This window comes from Lontra canadensis, unplaced genomic scaffold (assembly GCF_010015895.1).
Source record: "Lontra canadensis isolate GAN:19392208 unplaced genomic scaffold, GSC_riverotter_1.0 scaffold24, whole genome shotgun sequence".
Lineage (NCBI taxonomy): Eukaryota > Metazoa > Chordata > Mammalia > Carnivora > Mustelidae > Lontra > Lontra canadensis.
In genome coordinates this window covers 1,378,247-1,396,977 of record NW_022631018.1, presented here as the reverse complement: position 1 = coordinate 1,396,977, position 18,731 = coordinate 1,378,247, and the positions used below count along the sequence as shown (strand labels likewise).

General features: G+C 36.5%; 1 protein-coding gene across 1 annotated transcript; it reads right to left on the bottom strand.

Annotated features, from left to right (window-relative positions):
• Positions 1 to 478: 478 nt before the first annotated feature.
• LOC116870676 (complement factor H-related protein 2-like) lies at positions 479 to 14,002 on the bottom strand. The gene is made up of 5 exons (XM_032862607.1): positions 13,913 to 14,002; positions 11,006 to 11,200; positions 9,822 to 9,998; positions 1,177 to 1,359; positions 479 to 723 (listed from the first exon to the last, which is right to left on the bottom strand). Exons 1-5 carry the CDS (start codon positions 13,968 to 13,970, stop codon positions 527 to 529), a joined length of 810 nt encoding a protein of 269 aa, XP_032718498.1. The 5' UTR covers positions 13,971 to 14,002; the 3' UTR covers positions 479 to 526.
• Positions 14,003 to 18,731: the final 4,729 nt, after the last annotated feature.

Genomic DNA, 18,731 nt, shown 5'->3' with positions numbered 1-18,731 from the left:
ATAAGAGATCATGCATTTCATAATTTTTTGGCATATCTATCTATTGAGAAATAAGCAAACTAAATAACTTCTTACATCTTATAAATAACATAGGTATGACACAGTTAGGTTTCTATGTGTTGTAAAGTGAAATGACTTTGAAGATGAGTGCAAGCATTTTCCCCCCATTTTCTCTGAAATAGAGAACTTCAGGAAGCCTCAGGAGTTATGGAGAAATCTTTGAGAAAGTTAGGAGAAGGATGGAAAGGAGCAGGCATTGAAGAGATCACAATTAATTTCTTGCCACAGATACTCTATGACTAGGACACATAGCATTTTAGTTCACCAAGTTTTAATATGGTGTTTTTAAGAAGTGATTCATTTGTCCCTCAGGTTATGTCTATCATCCACATACTATTTAACACAAATTCTGATTTACGAATAAAAATGAGTAATAGTTGAAAAAATGAGAAGAATTGGATTCATAATGGAAACTTTGGAATAAATGTACACATTATAATTTTAGGACTGTATCTTAATCATTTCTTTATACACAAGTGGGATATGTCAGTTTCCCTTCCTGACAGGTTGTTCGAAATAAGTCACCTTGTGACTTTCTATGATATCCAACTTTACACATAAATTCAATAATATCCCCTGTTCTAGAATAAAATTTTTTCTCATGTCTCCATCGCAACTGTATATTATGTTTTTCCATGATTTCTTCTGATACCACACATGCATCTGAAAGTACAAAAATGAACATAAAACATTAGGTAGCATGCAAATATTTGCAACAGAATTTCAAATTTTCAAGTAGAATATTCTACACTGGCCTAGCACTTCATTTTCAAAAACTTTTCCAAACTAACTCACTGAAAATCCATCATGTAGACTTAAATCGTTTTAAACAAAGGATGTAAAAATGAGGTACTATGTTTAATGTGTAATAATTAGGTATTATAATCAAAGATACAAAATGTCGGCTATCACATGAAGAGCTTTTAATAAAGAATCTTTTGGTGCTGTTATTGCTTGAACAAGAATTTTTCCAACTTGATTTCCTCATATATTAATATTTGGTAGTCAAGAATTCAACAGAATTGTTGTTTAATTCATGAACATTCTATAAATAGGAAAACATCATATTCATTACATAAATTTTCCCAGGATCCATGAGAATATTAAAGTATTTACCTAGGCATTTTGGTGGTTCTGACCACTGTCCATTACTACATATTATAGTACTGTTTCCATGAAGTGCATAGAAGGTCTGGCATTGGTACTTAACTGATGATCCCGGAGCATAAGCTTTTAATGGGAATGAGGTAATGTCTCCATTGTCGATGGGTGGAGGGGGCCCACATATTCTTTCAGGGCCTAATAAAACATTATCTGATTTATTGGACCAAAGAAAAATACAGAAAAGCAATAAGAATATAGCACAGTCCTTAATATTAAAATATGTGATTTCTACAAACGTAAAGGATTCATTGAGGGAACTTTAATCACTTAAAAGAAGAGTTACATTTTTAAGCCCTTTCACCCCACATGAAAGCACCCATAAGATGTTAGCAAATCTATCTGCTTTGCCTTATTTCAGTATTAAAAAATGCTTTTCTTAGAGAATATAAGCTGAACGGATGGCTTAGATACGGAAATGTCATTATTTTTATATACAACATTTTGTAGTGTCTATTGGATCTCTAGTCATTTTTTTATTATGTTCAGTTACCCAACATATAGTACATCATTAGTTTCTGATGTAGTGTTCAACAATTCATTAGTTGCATATAACACCCAGTGCCCATCACATGTACCCTCCTTAATACCCATCACTGGACTACCCCTTCCCCCAGCCCCCTCCTTTCTATAACTCTCAGTTTGGTTCCCAGAGTCCAGAATCTCTCATGGTTTGTCTCCCTCTGATTTCTTCCCATTCAGTTTTCCCTCCCTTCTCCTGTGGTCCTCTGCGCTATTCCTTATGTTCCACATATGTGTGAAACCTTATGACAATTGTCTTTCTCTGCTTGACTTATTTCACTTAGCATAAGCCCCTCCATGTATCCATGTCAAAGCAAATGGTATGATCTCTAGTCATTTTCTATTGATTTTCATTTTTATTACAAAATAAATATCCTCCCCTTTAGTAAAATTCAAAGAATTGCAAATTTGTATAACATGAAAGGGAACTGCTGGCTTCCTGTTCTGACAAGATGAGGTAGAAACATTTCTGCTTCCAACATAAAAAGAGATGCCCAGACCTAGAAAGACAGAGTTATTTCTTAAAGTACCTGAATTACTCCAGAGAAACACCAGAGAAGAAATCTAAGATCACCCTTTTCTCCTCCTTGATCAAAAGAGGTCAGATGAAGAAATCAGAGAGGGAGACAAAACTATATCACATGATAATGTATGTGGAGGAAATACTTAAGAGCTTTATGTTAAAAATGTGGGGAGAGGGAGGAGGAGTCAAGATGGCAGAGAAGTAGCAGCTGAGACTACTTCAGGCAGCGGGAGAACAGCTAGATAGCTTATCTAAAGATTGCAAACACCTACAAATCCAACGGGAGATCGAAGGGAAGAACAGCAATTCTAGAAACAGAAAATCAACCACTTTCTGAAAGGTAGGACTGGCGGAGAAGTGAATCCAAAGCGACGGGAAGATAGACCGCGGGGGGAGGGGCCGGCTCCCGGCAAGCGGCGGAGCAACGGAGCACAAAATCAGGACTTTTAAAAGTCTGTTCCGCTGAGGGACATCGCTCCAGAGGCTTAACTGGGGTGAAGCGCACGCGGGGTCAGCGTGGCCTCAGGTCCCGCAGGGTCACAGAAGGATGGGGGGTGTCTGAGTGTCGCAGAGCTCGCAGGTATTAGAACGGGGAAGCCGGCTACAGAGACAGAGCTGAGGAGTGAGCTCTAAGCTCGGGGTTACCTTGAACCGGTCTCAGGCTCGGTCAGCTCGGAGCGCGGCCGGAGGCCAGGGTGACGGGAGTAATTGGGCGCTGTTCTCTGAGGGCGCACTGAGGAGTGGGGCGCCGGGCTCTCAGCTACTCCAGGCCGGAGACTGGGAGGCCGCCATCTTCATTCCCGTCCTCCGGACTCTACGGAAAGCGCTCAGGGAACAAAAGCTCCCGAAAGCAAACCCGAGCGGATTACTCAGCCCGGCCCCTGGTAAGGGCGGTGCAACTCCGCCTGGGGCAAAGACACTTGAGAATCACTACAACAGGCCCCTCCCCCAGAAGATCAACAAGAAACCCAGCCGGGACCAAGTTCACCTACCAAGGAGTGCAGTTTCAATACCAGGGAGAGCAGCGGAATTCCAGAGGAGGAGAAAACAAAGCACGGAGCTCATGGCTTTCTCCCCATGATTCTTTAGCCTTGCAGTTAATTTTTTTTTTCTTTTTCAATTTTTTTTCTCTTCTTCTGCCAAATTTTTTTAACTTTTACCCTTTTCTTTTTTAATGTTTTTTAACTAGTTTATCTAATATATATATTTTTTTCTTTTTTATATTTTTTCTTTATTCGTTTTCTTCTTTTTTTTTTTTTTTCTTTCTGAACCTCTTTTTATCCCCTTTCTCCCCCCTCAGGATTTGGGATCTCTTCTGATTTGGTTAGAGCATATTTTCCTGGGGTTGTTGCCACCCCTTTAGTATTTTACTTGCTCCTTCATATACTCTTATCTGGACAAAATGACAAGGCGGAAAAATTCACCACAAAAAAAAGAACAAGAGGCAGTACCAAAGGCTAGGGACCTAATCAATACAGACATTGATAATATGTCAGATCTAGAGTTCAGAATGACGATTCTCAAGGTTCTAGCTGGGCTCGAAAAAGGCATGGAAGATATTAGAGAAACCCTCTCAGGAGATATAAAAGCCCTTTCTGGAGAAATAAAAGAACTAAAATCTAATCAAGTTGAAATAAAAAAAGCTATTAATGAGGTGCAATCAAAAATGGAGGCTCTCACCGCTAGGATAAATGAGGCAGGAAAAAGAATTAGCGATATAGAAGACCAAATGACAGAGAATAAAGAAGCTGAGCAAAAGAGGGACAAACAACTACTGGACCACGAGGGCAGAATTCGAGAGATAAGTGACACCATAAGATGAAACAACATTAGAATAATTGGGATTCCAGAAGAAGAAGAAAGAGAGAGGGGAGCAGAGGTATATTGGAGAGAATTATTGGAGAGAATGTCCCCAATATGGCAAAGGGAACAAGCATCAAAATCCAGGAGGTTCAGAGAACCCCCCTCAAAATCAATAAGAATAGGTCCACACCCCGTCACCTAATAGTAAAATTTACAAGTCTTAGTGACAAACAGAAAATCCTGAAAGCAGCCCGGGAAAAGAAGTCTGTAACATACAATGGTAAAAATATTAGATTGGCAGCAGACTTATCCACAGAGACCTGGCAGGCCAGAAAGAGCTGGCATGATATATTCAGAGCACTAAACGAGAAAAACATGCAGCCAAGAATACTATATCCAGCTAGGCCATCATTGAAAATAGAAGGAGAGATTAAAAGCTTCCAGGACAAACAAAAACTGAAAGAATTCGCAAACACCAAACCAGCTCTACAGGAAATATTGAAAGGGGTCATCTAAGCAAAGAGAGACCCCAAAAGTAGTAGATCAGAAAGGAACTACAGAACACTTATAAAAGAAATTGAGGAAGACACAAAAAGATGGGAAAAGATTCCATGCTCAGGGATCAGAAGAATAAACATTGTTAAAATGTCTTTACTGAAAAAAAAAGAAAAAAAATGTCTATGCTGCCTAGAGCTATCTATACGTTCAATGCCATCCCGATCAAAATACCATCAGCATTTTTCAAAGAGCTGGAACAAACAATCCTAAAATTTGTATGGAACCAGAAGAGACCCCGAATCACCGAGGAAATGTTGAAAAAGAAAAACAAAGCTGGGGCATCACGTTGCCTGATTTCAAACTATATTACAAATCCGTAATCACCAAGACAGCATAGTACTGGCACAAAAACAGATACATAGATCAATGGAACAAATAGAGAGCCCAGATATGGACCTTCAACTCTATGGTCAAATAATCTCTGACAAAGCAGGAAAAAATATCCAGTGGAAAAAAGACAGTCTCTTCAATTAATGGTGCTGGGAAAACTGGACGGCTATGTATAGAAGAATGAAACTCAACCATTCTCTTACACCATACACAAAGATAAACTCTAAATGGATGAAAGACCTCAATGTGAGATAGGAATCCATCAAAATCCTAGAGGAGAACATAGGCAGTAACCTCTTCAACATAGGCCACAACAACTTCTTTCAAGACTTGTCTCCAAAGGCAAGGGAAAGAAAAGCAAAAATGAACTTTTGGAACTTCATCAAGATCAAAAGTTTCTGCACAGCAAAGGAAACAGTCAACAAAACAAAGAGGCAAACTACAGAATGGGAAAAGATATTTCCTACAGATATGACACTACAGATAAAGGACTGATATCCAAGATCTATAAAGAACTTTTCAAACTCAACACCCAAAATATAAATAATCAAGTCAAAAAATGGGCAGAGGACATGAACAGACACTTCTCAAAAGAAGACATACAAATGGCTAGCAGACACATGAAAATATGTTCATCATCATTAGCCATCAAGAAAATTCAAATCAAAACCACATTAAGATATCACCTTACAAATAGCACGGAGGACAAGGGGAGATGGAGAGGAGAAGGGAGTTGAGGGAAATTGGAAGGGGAGGTGAACCATGAGAGACTATGGACTCTGAAAAACAATCTGAGGGTTTTGAAGGGGCGGGGGGTGGGAGGTTGGGGGATCCAGGTGGTGGGTATTGGAGAGGGCACGGATTGCATGGAGCACTGGGTGTGGTACAAAAATAATGAATATTGTTACGGTAAAAAAATAAAAAATTTAAAAAAAAAAGATATCACCTTACACTAGTTAGAATGAATGGCAAAGATTGACAAGGCAAGAAACAACAAATGTTGGAGGCTGTGGAGAAAGGGAACCCTCTTACACTGTCAGTGGAAATGAAAGTTGGTGCAGCCACTTTGAAAAACAGTGTGGAGGTTCCTCAAAAAATTAAAAATGGAGTTACCTTATTACCCAGCAATTGTGCTAATGGTATTTACTCCAAAGATATAGATGTAGTAAAAAGAAGGGCCATATGCCCCCTAGTGTTCAGAGCAGCAATGTCCACAATAGCCAAACTGTGGAAAGAGCAGAGATGCCCACCAACAGAAGAATGAATAAAGATGTGGTCCATATATGCAATGGAAGATTACTCAACCATCAGAAAGGATGAATATCCAGCTTTTGCATCAACATGGACGGGACTGGAGGAGAATATGTTGAATGAAATAAGTCAAGCAGAGACATCAATTGTCATATGGTTTCACCTATTTGTGGAACATAAGAAATAGCATGGAGGACATTAGGATAAGGAAGAGAAAAATGAAGGGGGGTACATAGGAGGGGGAGATAAACCATGAGAGACTATGGACTCCAGAAACAAACTGAGGGTTTTAGAGGAGAGGGGGTTGGGGGGATGGGTGAGGCTGGTGATGGGTATTAAGGAGGGCACGTATTGCATGGAGCACTGGGTGTTACACACAAACAATGAATCATGGAACACTACATCAAAAACTAATGATGTACTGTGTGGTGACTAACATAACAATAAAAAAAGAGAGAGAATCAATGGACTTGAAGTTAGGTCAAAAGAGAAACAGTAAGAAAAAAGAATGAAGAATAATAAACTACTGTTCAAATTAATAGGTGAAGCTGTCCCAAATTTGATAAAAGATATTATCTACACATCCAAGAATCTCAACAAAGTCCAAGGAGAAAAACTCAGACTCAGAGGTCTATGCTGAGATACATAAGAATCAAAGTATCAAATCAAATCCAACGATAAGAGATAATCTTGAAAGTAGCAAAGAAGAAGCATCGCATTGCATATACAAGGTCCTAATTAACGGTGAGTCAATTTCACCTTAGAAACCATGGAAGCCAGGAAGCAGGTATAAGAAATATTTAAAAGGGGAAAAAAACTATCAAGCAACAATTTTTTTTTTTTTTTTTTTTTAAAGATCACAAGTGGGCAGAGAGGCAGAGAGAGAGGGAAGCAGGCTCGCCGCTGAGCAGAGAGCCCGATGCGGGACTCCATCCCAGGGCTCTGAGATCATGACCCGAGCCGAAGGCAGAGGCTCAACCCACTGAGCCACCCAGGTGCCCCTCAAGCAACAATTTTACATCAAGCAATAATATCCTTCAAGATTGAAGAGAAATGAAGATATCCTCCAATAAATAAAAATTGACAGAATTTGTTACAAGTAGACATGACCTACAAGAAATGCTGAAGTATAAGAACATCAGACAGTAACTTGAAGCTAAATGAAGGTATAGAAGACGATGGTAAAAGTCACTATAGGTACCATTAGGTAACTATAGGTCATAATGGAAAATATAAAAGCCATTATTATTGTGTTTATGTTTTTAAATTATTTTCCTTACATAATTTAAGAGTCAAATGCATGAAATAATTATAAATCTGTATCAGTGGGAACACAATGACAAAGATATACTGAAGATGTACAGGAGCAAATTTTTAGATGCTACTTCACCTTGGCTGGTACTACTTCGAACTAGGTAATTGCAAATTTTTTTAAAGATTTTATTTATTTATCTGACAGACAGAGATCACAAGTAGGCAGAGAGGCAGGCAGAGAGAGAGGGGGAAGCAGGCTCCCTGGTGAGCAGAGCCCGATGTGGGCCTCGATCCCAAGACCCTGGGATCATGACCCGAGCGGAAGGCAGAGGAGGTAATTGCAAATTTAAGATGTGATTTGTAATCCCTGGAGAAACCACTAAAATAAATCACTAAAAGATAGAAAGGCATTAATGGGGGGCACCTGGGTGGCTCAGTGGGTTAAAGCCTCTGCCTTCGGCTCAGGTCATGATCCCCGGGTCCTGGGATTGAGCCCCCCATCGGGCTCTCTGCTCCGTGGGGAGCCTGCTTCCTCCTCTCTCTCTCTGCCTGTCTGTCTGCCTATTTCTGATCTCTTCAAATTAATAAATAAAATCTAAAAGAGAAAAAAAGGTATTAATGAGAAACAGGACAAAAGAAATAAGAAACATACAGAAAATAAATTAAAATCACAGTGGTAAGAACTTTGTTATCAGTAATTATTTTAAATGAATTAAACTCTCCAATTAAAAAGCAAAGTTTTGGAGAAAGGAAATGGGAATCGTATATTGCTGTCTACAAGAGACTTGCTTCTTTTTTCCCCAACTTTATTGAGATATAATTGACAAATAACATTGCATAAGTTTAAGGCATTAAGATTCTTCTTGACTTTTTTTGTTTTCCATCTATTTAAAAGTATACTTGATATGCTATAATATTCAGCCTGTACCAGACAATTCAATTCTCTATTTTTCTACACTGCATATAATATAAACTGCAACTCCAGAAAAAAATGCTTATTTTTTCCATTTTATTTTACCCCAGAACATGCCACATCTAGATGGTGGTAACATTCTTCCTACTGGCCCCCCTCCCTTTTCTTCTTGGTCACTCCAGATTCATTTTCAAAATAGCATCCATAATGATCTTGTTTTAAACTCATTTTGTGTCATTTCCCTGATGAAAATTTCCCAGAGGTTTCTAACTGCACATAGACTAAAATCCAAAATATGTGTTATGGCTTATAACTTTTAAATTAATTAATTCAACACTCTGCTTCATCATGAGCCAACCACATAGACCTCCTCATTTTGTTTCAATGGGTCCAAACCTTTTGATGCCTTCAGTCAATGTATCTAACTCCTCTCCAGATGCCATCCTTAAGCTTGGAAAAGATTCAAAAACTCTCTCATGTGAAATATGCCCTTCTTCCAGTCACTTTATTAATATTATCTTTTGTGACGTGCATGATTCATTATCTTTAGGTTTCTATTTCCTTTTTTGTAAAATTATTGTTAGTTTTACTGTCAGTTTTCCACTTGACATTATAGTCTGTGAATAAAGAGACACTGACTCTTGTAGAGCACTGATCTCCCATCGTTGTGGTCCTACTTGGCATATACAAGTTCACAATAAAGATTGATTAGATGAATTAATAATTAGGGGGAAAATATGAAAGGCTAAAATAGACACAGTTCCCTTGGAGGCTTTGACTATGCTTTAGGAATCTTATTATTCCTTACTCACATCCAGTAACTTCTTTGTTTCCATTAAAAGTATGAGAAACTCCAGCTCAACTTCAGTTCCAATAGATTCCTGTTTTTGATGTAATTTTTTTATGAAGGAATTTTCCATGTTCTAAATTATATCCTGGAAACCTGGATTTCAGAAGTATAAAGTTCTAACAATGTGGAATTTATCAATATGTTTGTGCTAGTCTTTAAGTGAGATCAATTTAGCACTTGCCAAAAAAGATAAGTGCCAAGTAGCTATGTTCCCTGGCAACGAGATCATGCACATGTGGCATTTTAACTATTACACTATGTAAAATTTAATTTATCCTCATGCTGTGTCAACTGATTTTGCATAATTTCATCATAAGCATCAAGTCTGTGTTACTAAAACATGCAAGGATCTTTCAAAGATTTTCATTGTGTTCTTGACTACTATTTTCTAATATTACCAATATTTAGCTCATGTAAGTAGACAAAATGTTTTCCTAGTGATTATCCAGAGACTTTCGTATCTACTCAGATACAATTGGAAGCCTAAATCTAAAAGGGGGGACAATCACAACTGCAATGTTGCATATCTTTCATGCTGCTACATCTTTATAAAATAAAAAAGAATACAGGATCCCAAAGGACTGTATTTTACCTACCTAGCTGATTGCATTTAGGAGGAAAAGACCAGCCACGTTCTGCACATCGGATATTCTTCTGATTATATGGAAGCCTGTAACCCTTATTACAGACAATTTGTACAATGTCACCTTCCTGGTGTATCCGTCCTGAAGATGCCGAATGACCATTTTCCACCCAAGGGAAAAAGCACTGCCCTAAAAATCCAAAAGATGGTGAATATAAATCTTGTAATGAAAGAGTATTACATTTTGTAAGCTTCAAAAGAGAAATCAAGAACAAAAAATTCAATTCTTAAAAATTAGTTCACTCAAGTTTAAAAGAAAAAATATGTAACATCACCAATCGCCACGTGCATATATAAAACTTCTTACATTTGCAAAATTCCTCTAGATATCAGAAAAGTTCATTTTTATTTTTCATTTGATCATCTAAATTGATTTCTGGAGAAGGAGATGATTTTTCTCTCCTTTGCCTTTGTTACTTTTCTCTTTCATGACACTGCCTTCTTCATGTCTGCTTTTTCTCTGTATTCACTGAGAGGGTGAGACAGATTTAATTTTAAAAAACAAAGATGTAATCAGTAAAAACCACAAAATTAAGGAAAGCAGCTTAAAAATGCTTCTTGAATATTCGAAGGAACAGCGCATTTTGAATCTGTTATTACACAAACTCTTTTTTATTTTTTATTTTTTTATCTGAGAGAGGGTGTGTGAGCACACAAGTGGGGAAGCAGCAGGCAAAGGGAGCGAAAGAAGCCAGCTTCCTGTTGAGTAAGGAGCCCCATGCAGGGCTCAATCCCAGGACCCTGGGACCATGACCAGAGGTGAAGGCAGATGCTTAACCAAATGAGTCACCCAGGTGCCCCACAAATAAACTCTTGAGAAAATCTACATTCATACAATTACCAAATGAGTGTGTTTAAATTAAATTGTAGCAGTTAACGTATTAACTATTAATATTTAAAATGAAAGATCAGATATTCCACAAAAGTTTGTACTTGTTTTTTTTTTCTGATTTGATTTCCACAATCAGCTTCTTATAAATGAGGAATGACTATTTTGCCTTTGCTGGCTCCTCCAGCCCCCAACTCTATGACAGTCTAAATTCTGTGAGCCCCCCCACCCCAGCATTGCCCTCATCCCCATCTCCCCCACTAAATGCACTGAATAATGCATAGAGATAGTGACAGGTATTTACTCACTGATACACTTTGGTGTTGGTGACCATCCCTCCTCTGTGCAGATTATTTGAGTCCAGAGTGATTGTGAAGGAGATGCAAAACTGTGATCACAGGAATAGTAGAAATATTTTCCTACAGCAACTGGGAAGCTGTATTTATATCTGTCTTCATCATATATGTTTCCATGTTTTATTTCTGGAAAATCACAACTTCCTCCTTAAAAAAAATAGTATCATACATGAATAATTATTTTAATAATATTGATGAATTTATTATTCTATTTAAATTAATTGTTCCATTTATGTTTATGATTCAAGAACTGGGACAATCTATAACTAAGAGTACAAAGCTATTTGAGGCATTTGTGATGTTTAAGTTCTTCAGAAGTGTATCCAAGATTAAAATGTAAACACTGAAGAAAGAATAAAAATGGTTCTATCCAGTAGACTTCTCGGATTTAAGAATTTTACTTTGGGGATGGTCAGGCTATTGATAGTTCTCTGTTCATTTCCTGTGTCTCTTCTTCTTGTGTCTTCTGCAGATCTCCCCTCAAAAACCTTGGCTCTTTCTGTCCCTCTTCTCCTACTCTAGGCAACACATTACATAGGATATATGAACATATACACATATGAAACTATAAACTGTAAAACTTTAAATATCAGGAATTAATTTTCTTGTAATTCTAGAGGCTAGAAATCAGAGATCAGGTGTAAGCAGGAATGGTTTCTTCTGTGGCATCTTTCCTTGGCTTGTAGATGACCTCTTCTCCCTCGGTCTTCACATCGTCTTCCCTTTATGCATCTGTGTCCTAAATTCCTCCTCTTATAGGGACACCAGTTTTATTGGGCTGGGATCCATTCTAATGACCTTGTTGCAATTTAATTTCCTCTCTAAAGACCCTATTTCTGTATACAGTCGCACTCTTGGGTCCTGGGAGTTAGGATTTCAGCATTTGAATTTTGTAGGAACACAATTCAACCCATGCCAATAAACATGCAAAGATGTTTTCTGTATACAAAACAGAGTGCTTCCACTGAGCTAGTTCATTTCTCCTTTGAGAAACATTGGTGCAAACCAGACTTATAGGGCATTCATCTCAAAGGCTACTTTCAGAAAGAATTGACTGAGGGAGGGTAGTTTTAAACTAGATGAGATGTTTTGTTGTCTTTTTTTTATTGTTGCTAGTAAAGGGAATTGTCTGGATATGGTCCTCAAGAGCATATAAAATTCTGTGTACAGCAAATTACCAAAATGAATTTTAGTAAATTCAGGAGTAAAGCATTGTGATTTATATTCTATTCAAAAATGGTGCAATGGAGTATCCTAAAGCACTTAAGAGTTTCATTTATAATAATTTGGAAATGAGTGTTTTTTATTTTAAAAGAAAGAGCCTTAAAAAGATATTATAATGAAGAATTTATAAAGACATTAAGGAAGGAAAAAAATGTAATTTTTATAAATAAAAATCTTAAAGATTTTACATATGCAGCAAAAGGCTATTAGAACTAGTACAAAAAATTGCTCTCTAAAGTTTAAAAATCTACCAATTATATTTATTATGTCTTGAGATATAACTTTTAATATACAAGGGCTGAATTCAGAGATATAACCTAGAAAATATATTACTCAAAAGGTGAAAACAAATTAGTAAATAATGTGTTACATTTAATTCTCTGAAAATTAGTTATGTACTCAATATTTACCAGTGGACTCAGCAATGTAAATTAAAATTTATTGTTTTGACGCTAATTTTATTGAAAATTAAATTGATCATAATTGTTTTTAACAGCTTTAGTTTTTTAAAGATTTGTTTATTTATTTAGAGTGCAAGCAGAGGGAGGGGGTGGGGGAGAGGGAGAGAAGCAGACTCCTCACTGATCCCAGAGCCAGACATGGGGCTTGATCCCATGACCCTGAGACCATGACCCGAGCTGAAACCAAGAGTCAGAATGGAGAAATCAGTTTCACCAAATAAAACATAAATTTCTTTATTTAACTAAACTACTAGCTTAGGACAAATACATATTCTGTACTATAAAGATAGATATTTTTATATTTTATATTTTAAGTAGTTTTTGTTATGTGATAAGTATATAAAAGTATACTTAAAAATTATATATCTACATATTATGATTAATTAACAGACTTTAAACTTATTCAGATCCACAATATTTTTTAAAGATTTTTTATATTTATTTGAAAGAGAGAGAGGGAGTGAGAGAGAGCATGAGCAGGGGGAGGAAGAGGCAGATTTCCCCCACTGAGCAGGGAGTCCAATATGGGACTCAATCCCAGGACCCTGGGATCATGAACTGAGTTAAAGGCAGTTGCTTAACCAACTGAGCCATCTAGGTGCCCCCACAAATCCAAAATATTTTAGAATGACTTTATCTCAACCAAAAAGCATCCTCTTGCATTAACAGAAATTACTATTAACTGCTGATCATTACTAATTAATTCAGATTTTTAAGTGACTTTCAATAGTTAAAAATATGACAAATATTACACTTCTCCTAAACGTAAGAAGTTTTGACATATGAATTCATAAAACTATCACCATAACAAGATTACGTAGATATCCATTTCTTGCGTTAAAAATAAGAAACCTCCATATATTTTGAGGTCAGAATATCACTTTTCTTGTGACATATTTCCAAAAGTTGTGTGAGCATACTCACACATCTCCATAATCAGCATTGAGTGTCCTTTTCCTGTCACATTTAGGAAATAGAAAACAGAATTTATTTTATTTTCCTGTTAGATAAATATGAGATAATTTTCCTATAAAGTTGTGCTCTATTATGATGCCACAATACAGACTATTTTTACTAGTAAATTCATTAAAAAATATAGACACATGAAAGTAGATATGATATGAAATTACGTTTAAGAAAGAAGGTTAAGTGTTCAGATCGGTTTTCAACTTACCTTGTCCATGAGCACAGGAAACCCACAAGATGAGAATAACACTGACTAGTAACAGCATGTTCGTTATTCCAATGCTATATTAATATAAATATTCCAGTTGTGCTGTTTGGAGTTGCAAATCTGGTTCATTAGCAGTTATCAAGTGTGATCCTGACTTTAAGTACACTATCATAAGTTTGTTAATTGTGATTGCTCAGTAAATATCAAAGTTCAAAGAAGTTTGCAAAGTCCCTCAGTTTCTATTGGTTAATTGTTTCACAATGATTTCTTGAATTCATTTCCAGATACACACTGTACAACTTTCTTTACAGACAATAATAGACTGGCTCCAAAAGTGATGTAAAACACGAAAGTTTGAGTTAAACATAGATTGAAAATCAATACGGCTCTGTTCTCAACCGGGTGAATTATATGCAAATAACTGAGTCCCTGTCATTGTATTTTTCTCTTGTCCTTTACTTACCTTCATTACTTCATTACTGAGGGGTCTATGAAAACCAATGTGTATATTTGAACCCCATTCCATTATCTGTATTTTCTTATGCTTAGGGAAACACTGTTTTACTCTTAAACTCACATTAGGTTATGCTACTAAGTATAAGAGCTTCAGCATATTCTTGGCACTTAAACATTTTTTAACTAATGTGCTTTAAGTCACCTTTTATTTAGGGTACAATATGTTCAGATGCATGTAATGATTTCCCTTTTCATGTAGCAATATAGCTCAAATGTCCTCACAGCTGTCCTTTCACTGATTTATTAATTGCATTAATTCTTTATTTTTAGATATATATTTACATGTATATAGCCAATTATATTTGTCATCTTCTAAAATATAATTATTTAATATAAGAGAATTGTTTTCAAGCAGATAATGAATATGGAAAATACAATATTATTATAAGGAAGGAGAAAATAAATCAGTCATCAATGTCATAGAGTTAATGCATTGAAATTTATTTACTTCCTTACTATAACTACTTAGCTTTAAAATATTAAATAACATAGTAATATAATAATTAATACTTCCGGAATAGCAAAAGAGCTTAAAGTAACAGATATAAACTTACCATAAATTTCAAAAATGAACTAATTGAGTAAATGCAAGCAGAAAATGGATAGTTTCCAATCTTTGAAAGAATGGAGTTAAATTATAAACCATATTTATCCATTTCATGAATTTAGAACACACCCACATCTGTTTGATACATGGATGACACAGCTAAGGCAGAAAGCAGGAGTGTCTCTTGAGTATGGGGCTGGGAGAACCTCTGCCAAGTGAGAAGAGAACTGTATGGAGCCCCATCAGGGAAATCCCCATTAATCTCCATAAATCCCCTTAAATTATTTCCTAATCTACATGAGTTTGAATGGGGGAAAACTCCACGCAGCCCAGTGGGAAGAAATTCCTGCAAGGATGAAAACTTTGAAAAATTCAAGTAGTACCTAGTGTAGAAGAGAATGAGTTTGGAGGGGAAGGTTTAGGGGCTCTGGTTGGTTAGTTTGCAGATCAAAGACAGGCTTCTGGCTGGGCTCCTTGCTATCTCTAAGATTTAGTAGAGAAGGTTTTGTCAGATCTCAAACCATCATAATACACAAAAAAAGTTTGGTTTTCTTTTTTTCTTTTTTTTTTTTGCTTTTTTATTTAATTAACATATAATGTATTATCTGCTTCAGGGGTATAGGTCTGTTAAATTCATTTCTTCCAATAGTTACTCTGAATGTAAATGGATTAAATGCCCCAATCAAAAGACACAGGGTATCAGAGTAGGTAAAAAAGTAAGACCCATTCATATGCTATGTGCAAGAGACTCATTTAAACTCAAAGACAACTCCAGATTGAAAGTAAGGGGGTGGAAAACCATTTATCATGTTAACAGATTAAAAAAAAAAAAAAAAAGCTGGGGTGGCAACCCTTATATCAGACAAATTAGAATTAAAACCAAAGACTGTAATAAGAGATGAGGAAGGACACTATATTATAATCAAAGGGTCTATCCAATAAAAAGATCTAATAGTTATAAATATTTATGCCCCAACATGGGAGCAGCCAATTATATAAGCCAATTAATAACAAAATTAAAGAAACATATCGATAATAAAACAATAATAGTAGGGGACATTAACACCCCCACCCAAAATAATATACACATTATCTAAGCAGAAGATCAGCAAGGAAACAAGGGCTTTGAGTAATGCACTGGACCAGATGGACCTTACAGGTATATTCAGAGAATTCACACTAAAGCAACAGAACACACATTTCAAGAAGAATTAATACTTATTCTTCTGAAGCTGTTTCAGAAAATCCAAACTGAAGAAAAACTTCCAAACTCTTTCTGTGAGGCCAACATAATCTTGATCCCAAATCCAAAGACCCCACCAAAAAGGAAAATTAAAACCAATAAAATATTGTCATCAAGGTACTAGTCAATATGATCCAATAGTATATTAAAAGGATTATTCACCATGATCATTCCTGGGCTGTAAGGGGTGGTTCTACAACAGCAAGTCAATCAGTGTGATATGCTACATTAATAAAAGAAAGGACAAGAACCATATGTTCCTCTCAATAGATGTAGAAAAAGCATATGACAAAATACAGCATCCTTTCTTGATTTAAAGTCTTCACAGTGTAGGGATAGAGGGAATACACCTCAATATCATAAAAGCCATATACGAAAATCCCACAGTGAATATGATTCTCAATGGGGAAAAAATAAGAGCTTTTCCCCTAAGGTCAGGAACATGTTAGGGATGTCCAGTCTCACAACTATGGTTCAACATAGGACTAGCCTCGGCAATCAGATAACAAAAAGAAATAAAAGACATCTGAATTAGCAAAGAAGTCAAACTCTCCCCCTTTGTAGATGACATGATACTCTATGTGGAAAAGCCAAAAGATTCCACCCCCAAAATCGCTAGAACTCATGCAGGAATTCAGTAAAGTATCAGGATATAAAATCAATGCTCAGAAGTCAGTTGCATTTCTATACACTGACAACAAAACAGAAGAAAGAGAAATTAAGGAGTCAATCCCATTTATAATTGCACCCAGAACCATAAGTTACGTAGGAATAAACCTAACCAAGGAGGTGAATAGGTACTCAGAAAACTATAGAATACTCATGAAAGAAATTGAAGAAGACACAAAGATATGGAAAAACATTCCATGCTCATGGTTTGGATGAACAAATATTGTGAAAATGTCTATGCTACTTAGAGCAATCTACAAATTTAATACAATCCCTATCAAAATATCATCAGCCTTTTTTGAAGAAATGGAATAAATAATCCTAAAATTTATACAGAACAGAAAAGACCCCAATAGCCAGAGGAATGCTGAAAAAGAAAACCAAAGCTGGTGGCATCATAATTCCAGACTTGAAGCTCTATTACAAAGCTGTAATCATCAAGACAGAGTACTGGCACAAAACAAACACATAGAGCAACGGAACAGAATAGAGAGCCCAGAAATGGACCCTCAACTTTATGGTCAACTAATCTTTGACAAAGCCAGAAAGAATGTCCAATGGAAAAAAGACAGTTTCTTCAACAAATGCTGATGGAAAAATTGGACAGCCACATGCAGAAGAATTAAACTGGGCCATTTCCTTATACCACACACAAATATAGACTCAAAATGAAGGAAAGACCTCAGAATGAGACAGGAATCCATTAAAATCCTTGAGGAGAACACAGGAAGCAACCTCTTTGACCTCAGCCACAGCAACTTCTTTCTAGAAACATTGCCAAAGGCAAGGGAAGCAAAGGCAAAAATGAACTATTGGGACTTCATCAAGATCAAAAGCTTTTGCACAACAAAGAAAACAGTCAACAAAACCAAAAGACAACTGACAGAATGGGAGAAGATATTCACAAATGACATATCAGATAAAGGGCTAGTATCCAAAACCTATAAAGAACTTATCAAACTCAACACCCAAAGAACAAATTATCCAATCAAGAAGTGGGCAGAGGACATGAACAGACATTTCTGCAAAGAAGACATCCAAATGACCAACATACACATGAAAAAGTGCTCCACATCACTCAACATATGGGAAATACTAATCAAAACCACAGAGAGATACCACCACACACCAGTTAGAATGGCTAAAATGAACAAGTCAGGAAATGACAGGTATTGGCGAGGATGTGGAGAAAGGAAAACCCTTCTACACTATTGGTGGGAATGCAAGCTGGTGCAGCCACTCTGGAAAACAGTATGAAGTTTCCTCAAAAACTTGAAAATAGAGCTACCCTACAACCCAACAATCACACTACTAGGTATTTACCCTGAAGATACAAATGTAGGGATCAAAAGGGACACATGCACCTGAACGTTTATAGCAACAATGTCCACAATAGCCAAACTATAGAAAGAGCCTAGATGTCCATCATCAGATGAATGGATAAAGAAGATGTGGTATATATATTCAATGGAATATTATGCAGCTATCAAAAAAACCAAAATCTTGCCCTTTGCAATGACATGGATGGAGCTAGAGAGTATTATATTAAGCAAAGTAAGTCAACCAGAGGAAGACAATTATCATATGATCTCACTGATCTGAGGAATTTATAAACAAGACTGAGGATAATAGGGGAAGGGAGGGAAACATGAAACAAGATAAAACCAGAGAGAGAGACAAACCGTAAGAGACTCTTAATCTCAGGAAACAAACTGAGGGCTGCTGGGGGGAGGGGGGGTTAAAGGGAAGGGGTGACTGGCTAATGGACATTGGAGAGAGTATGTGCTATGGTGAGTGCTATGAATTGTGTAAGACTGATGAATCACAGACCTGTACCCCTGAAA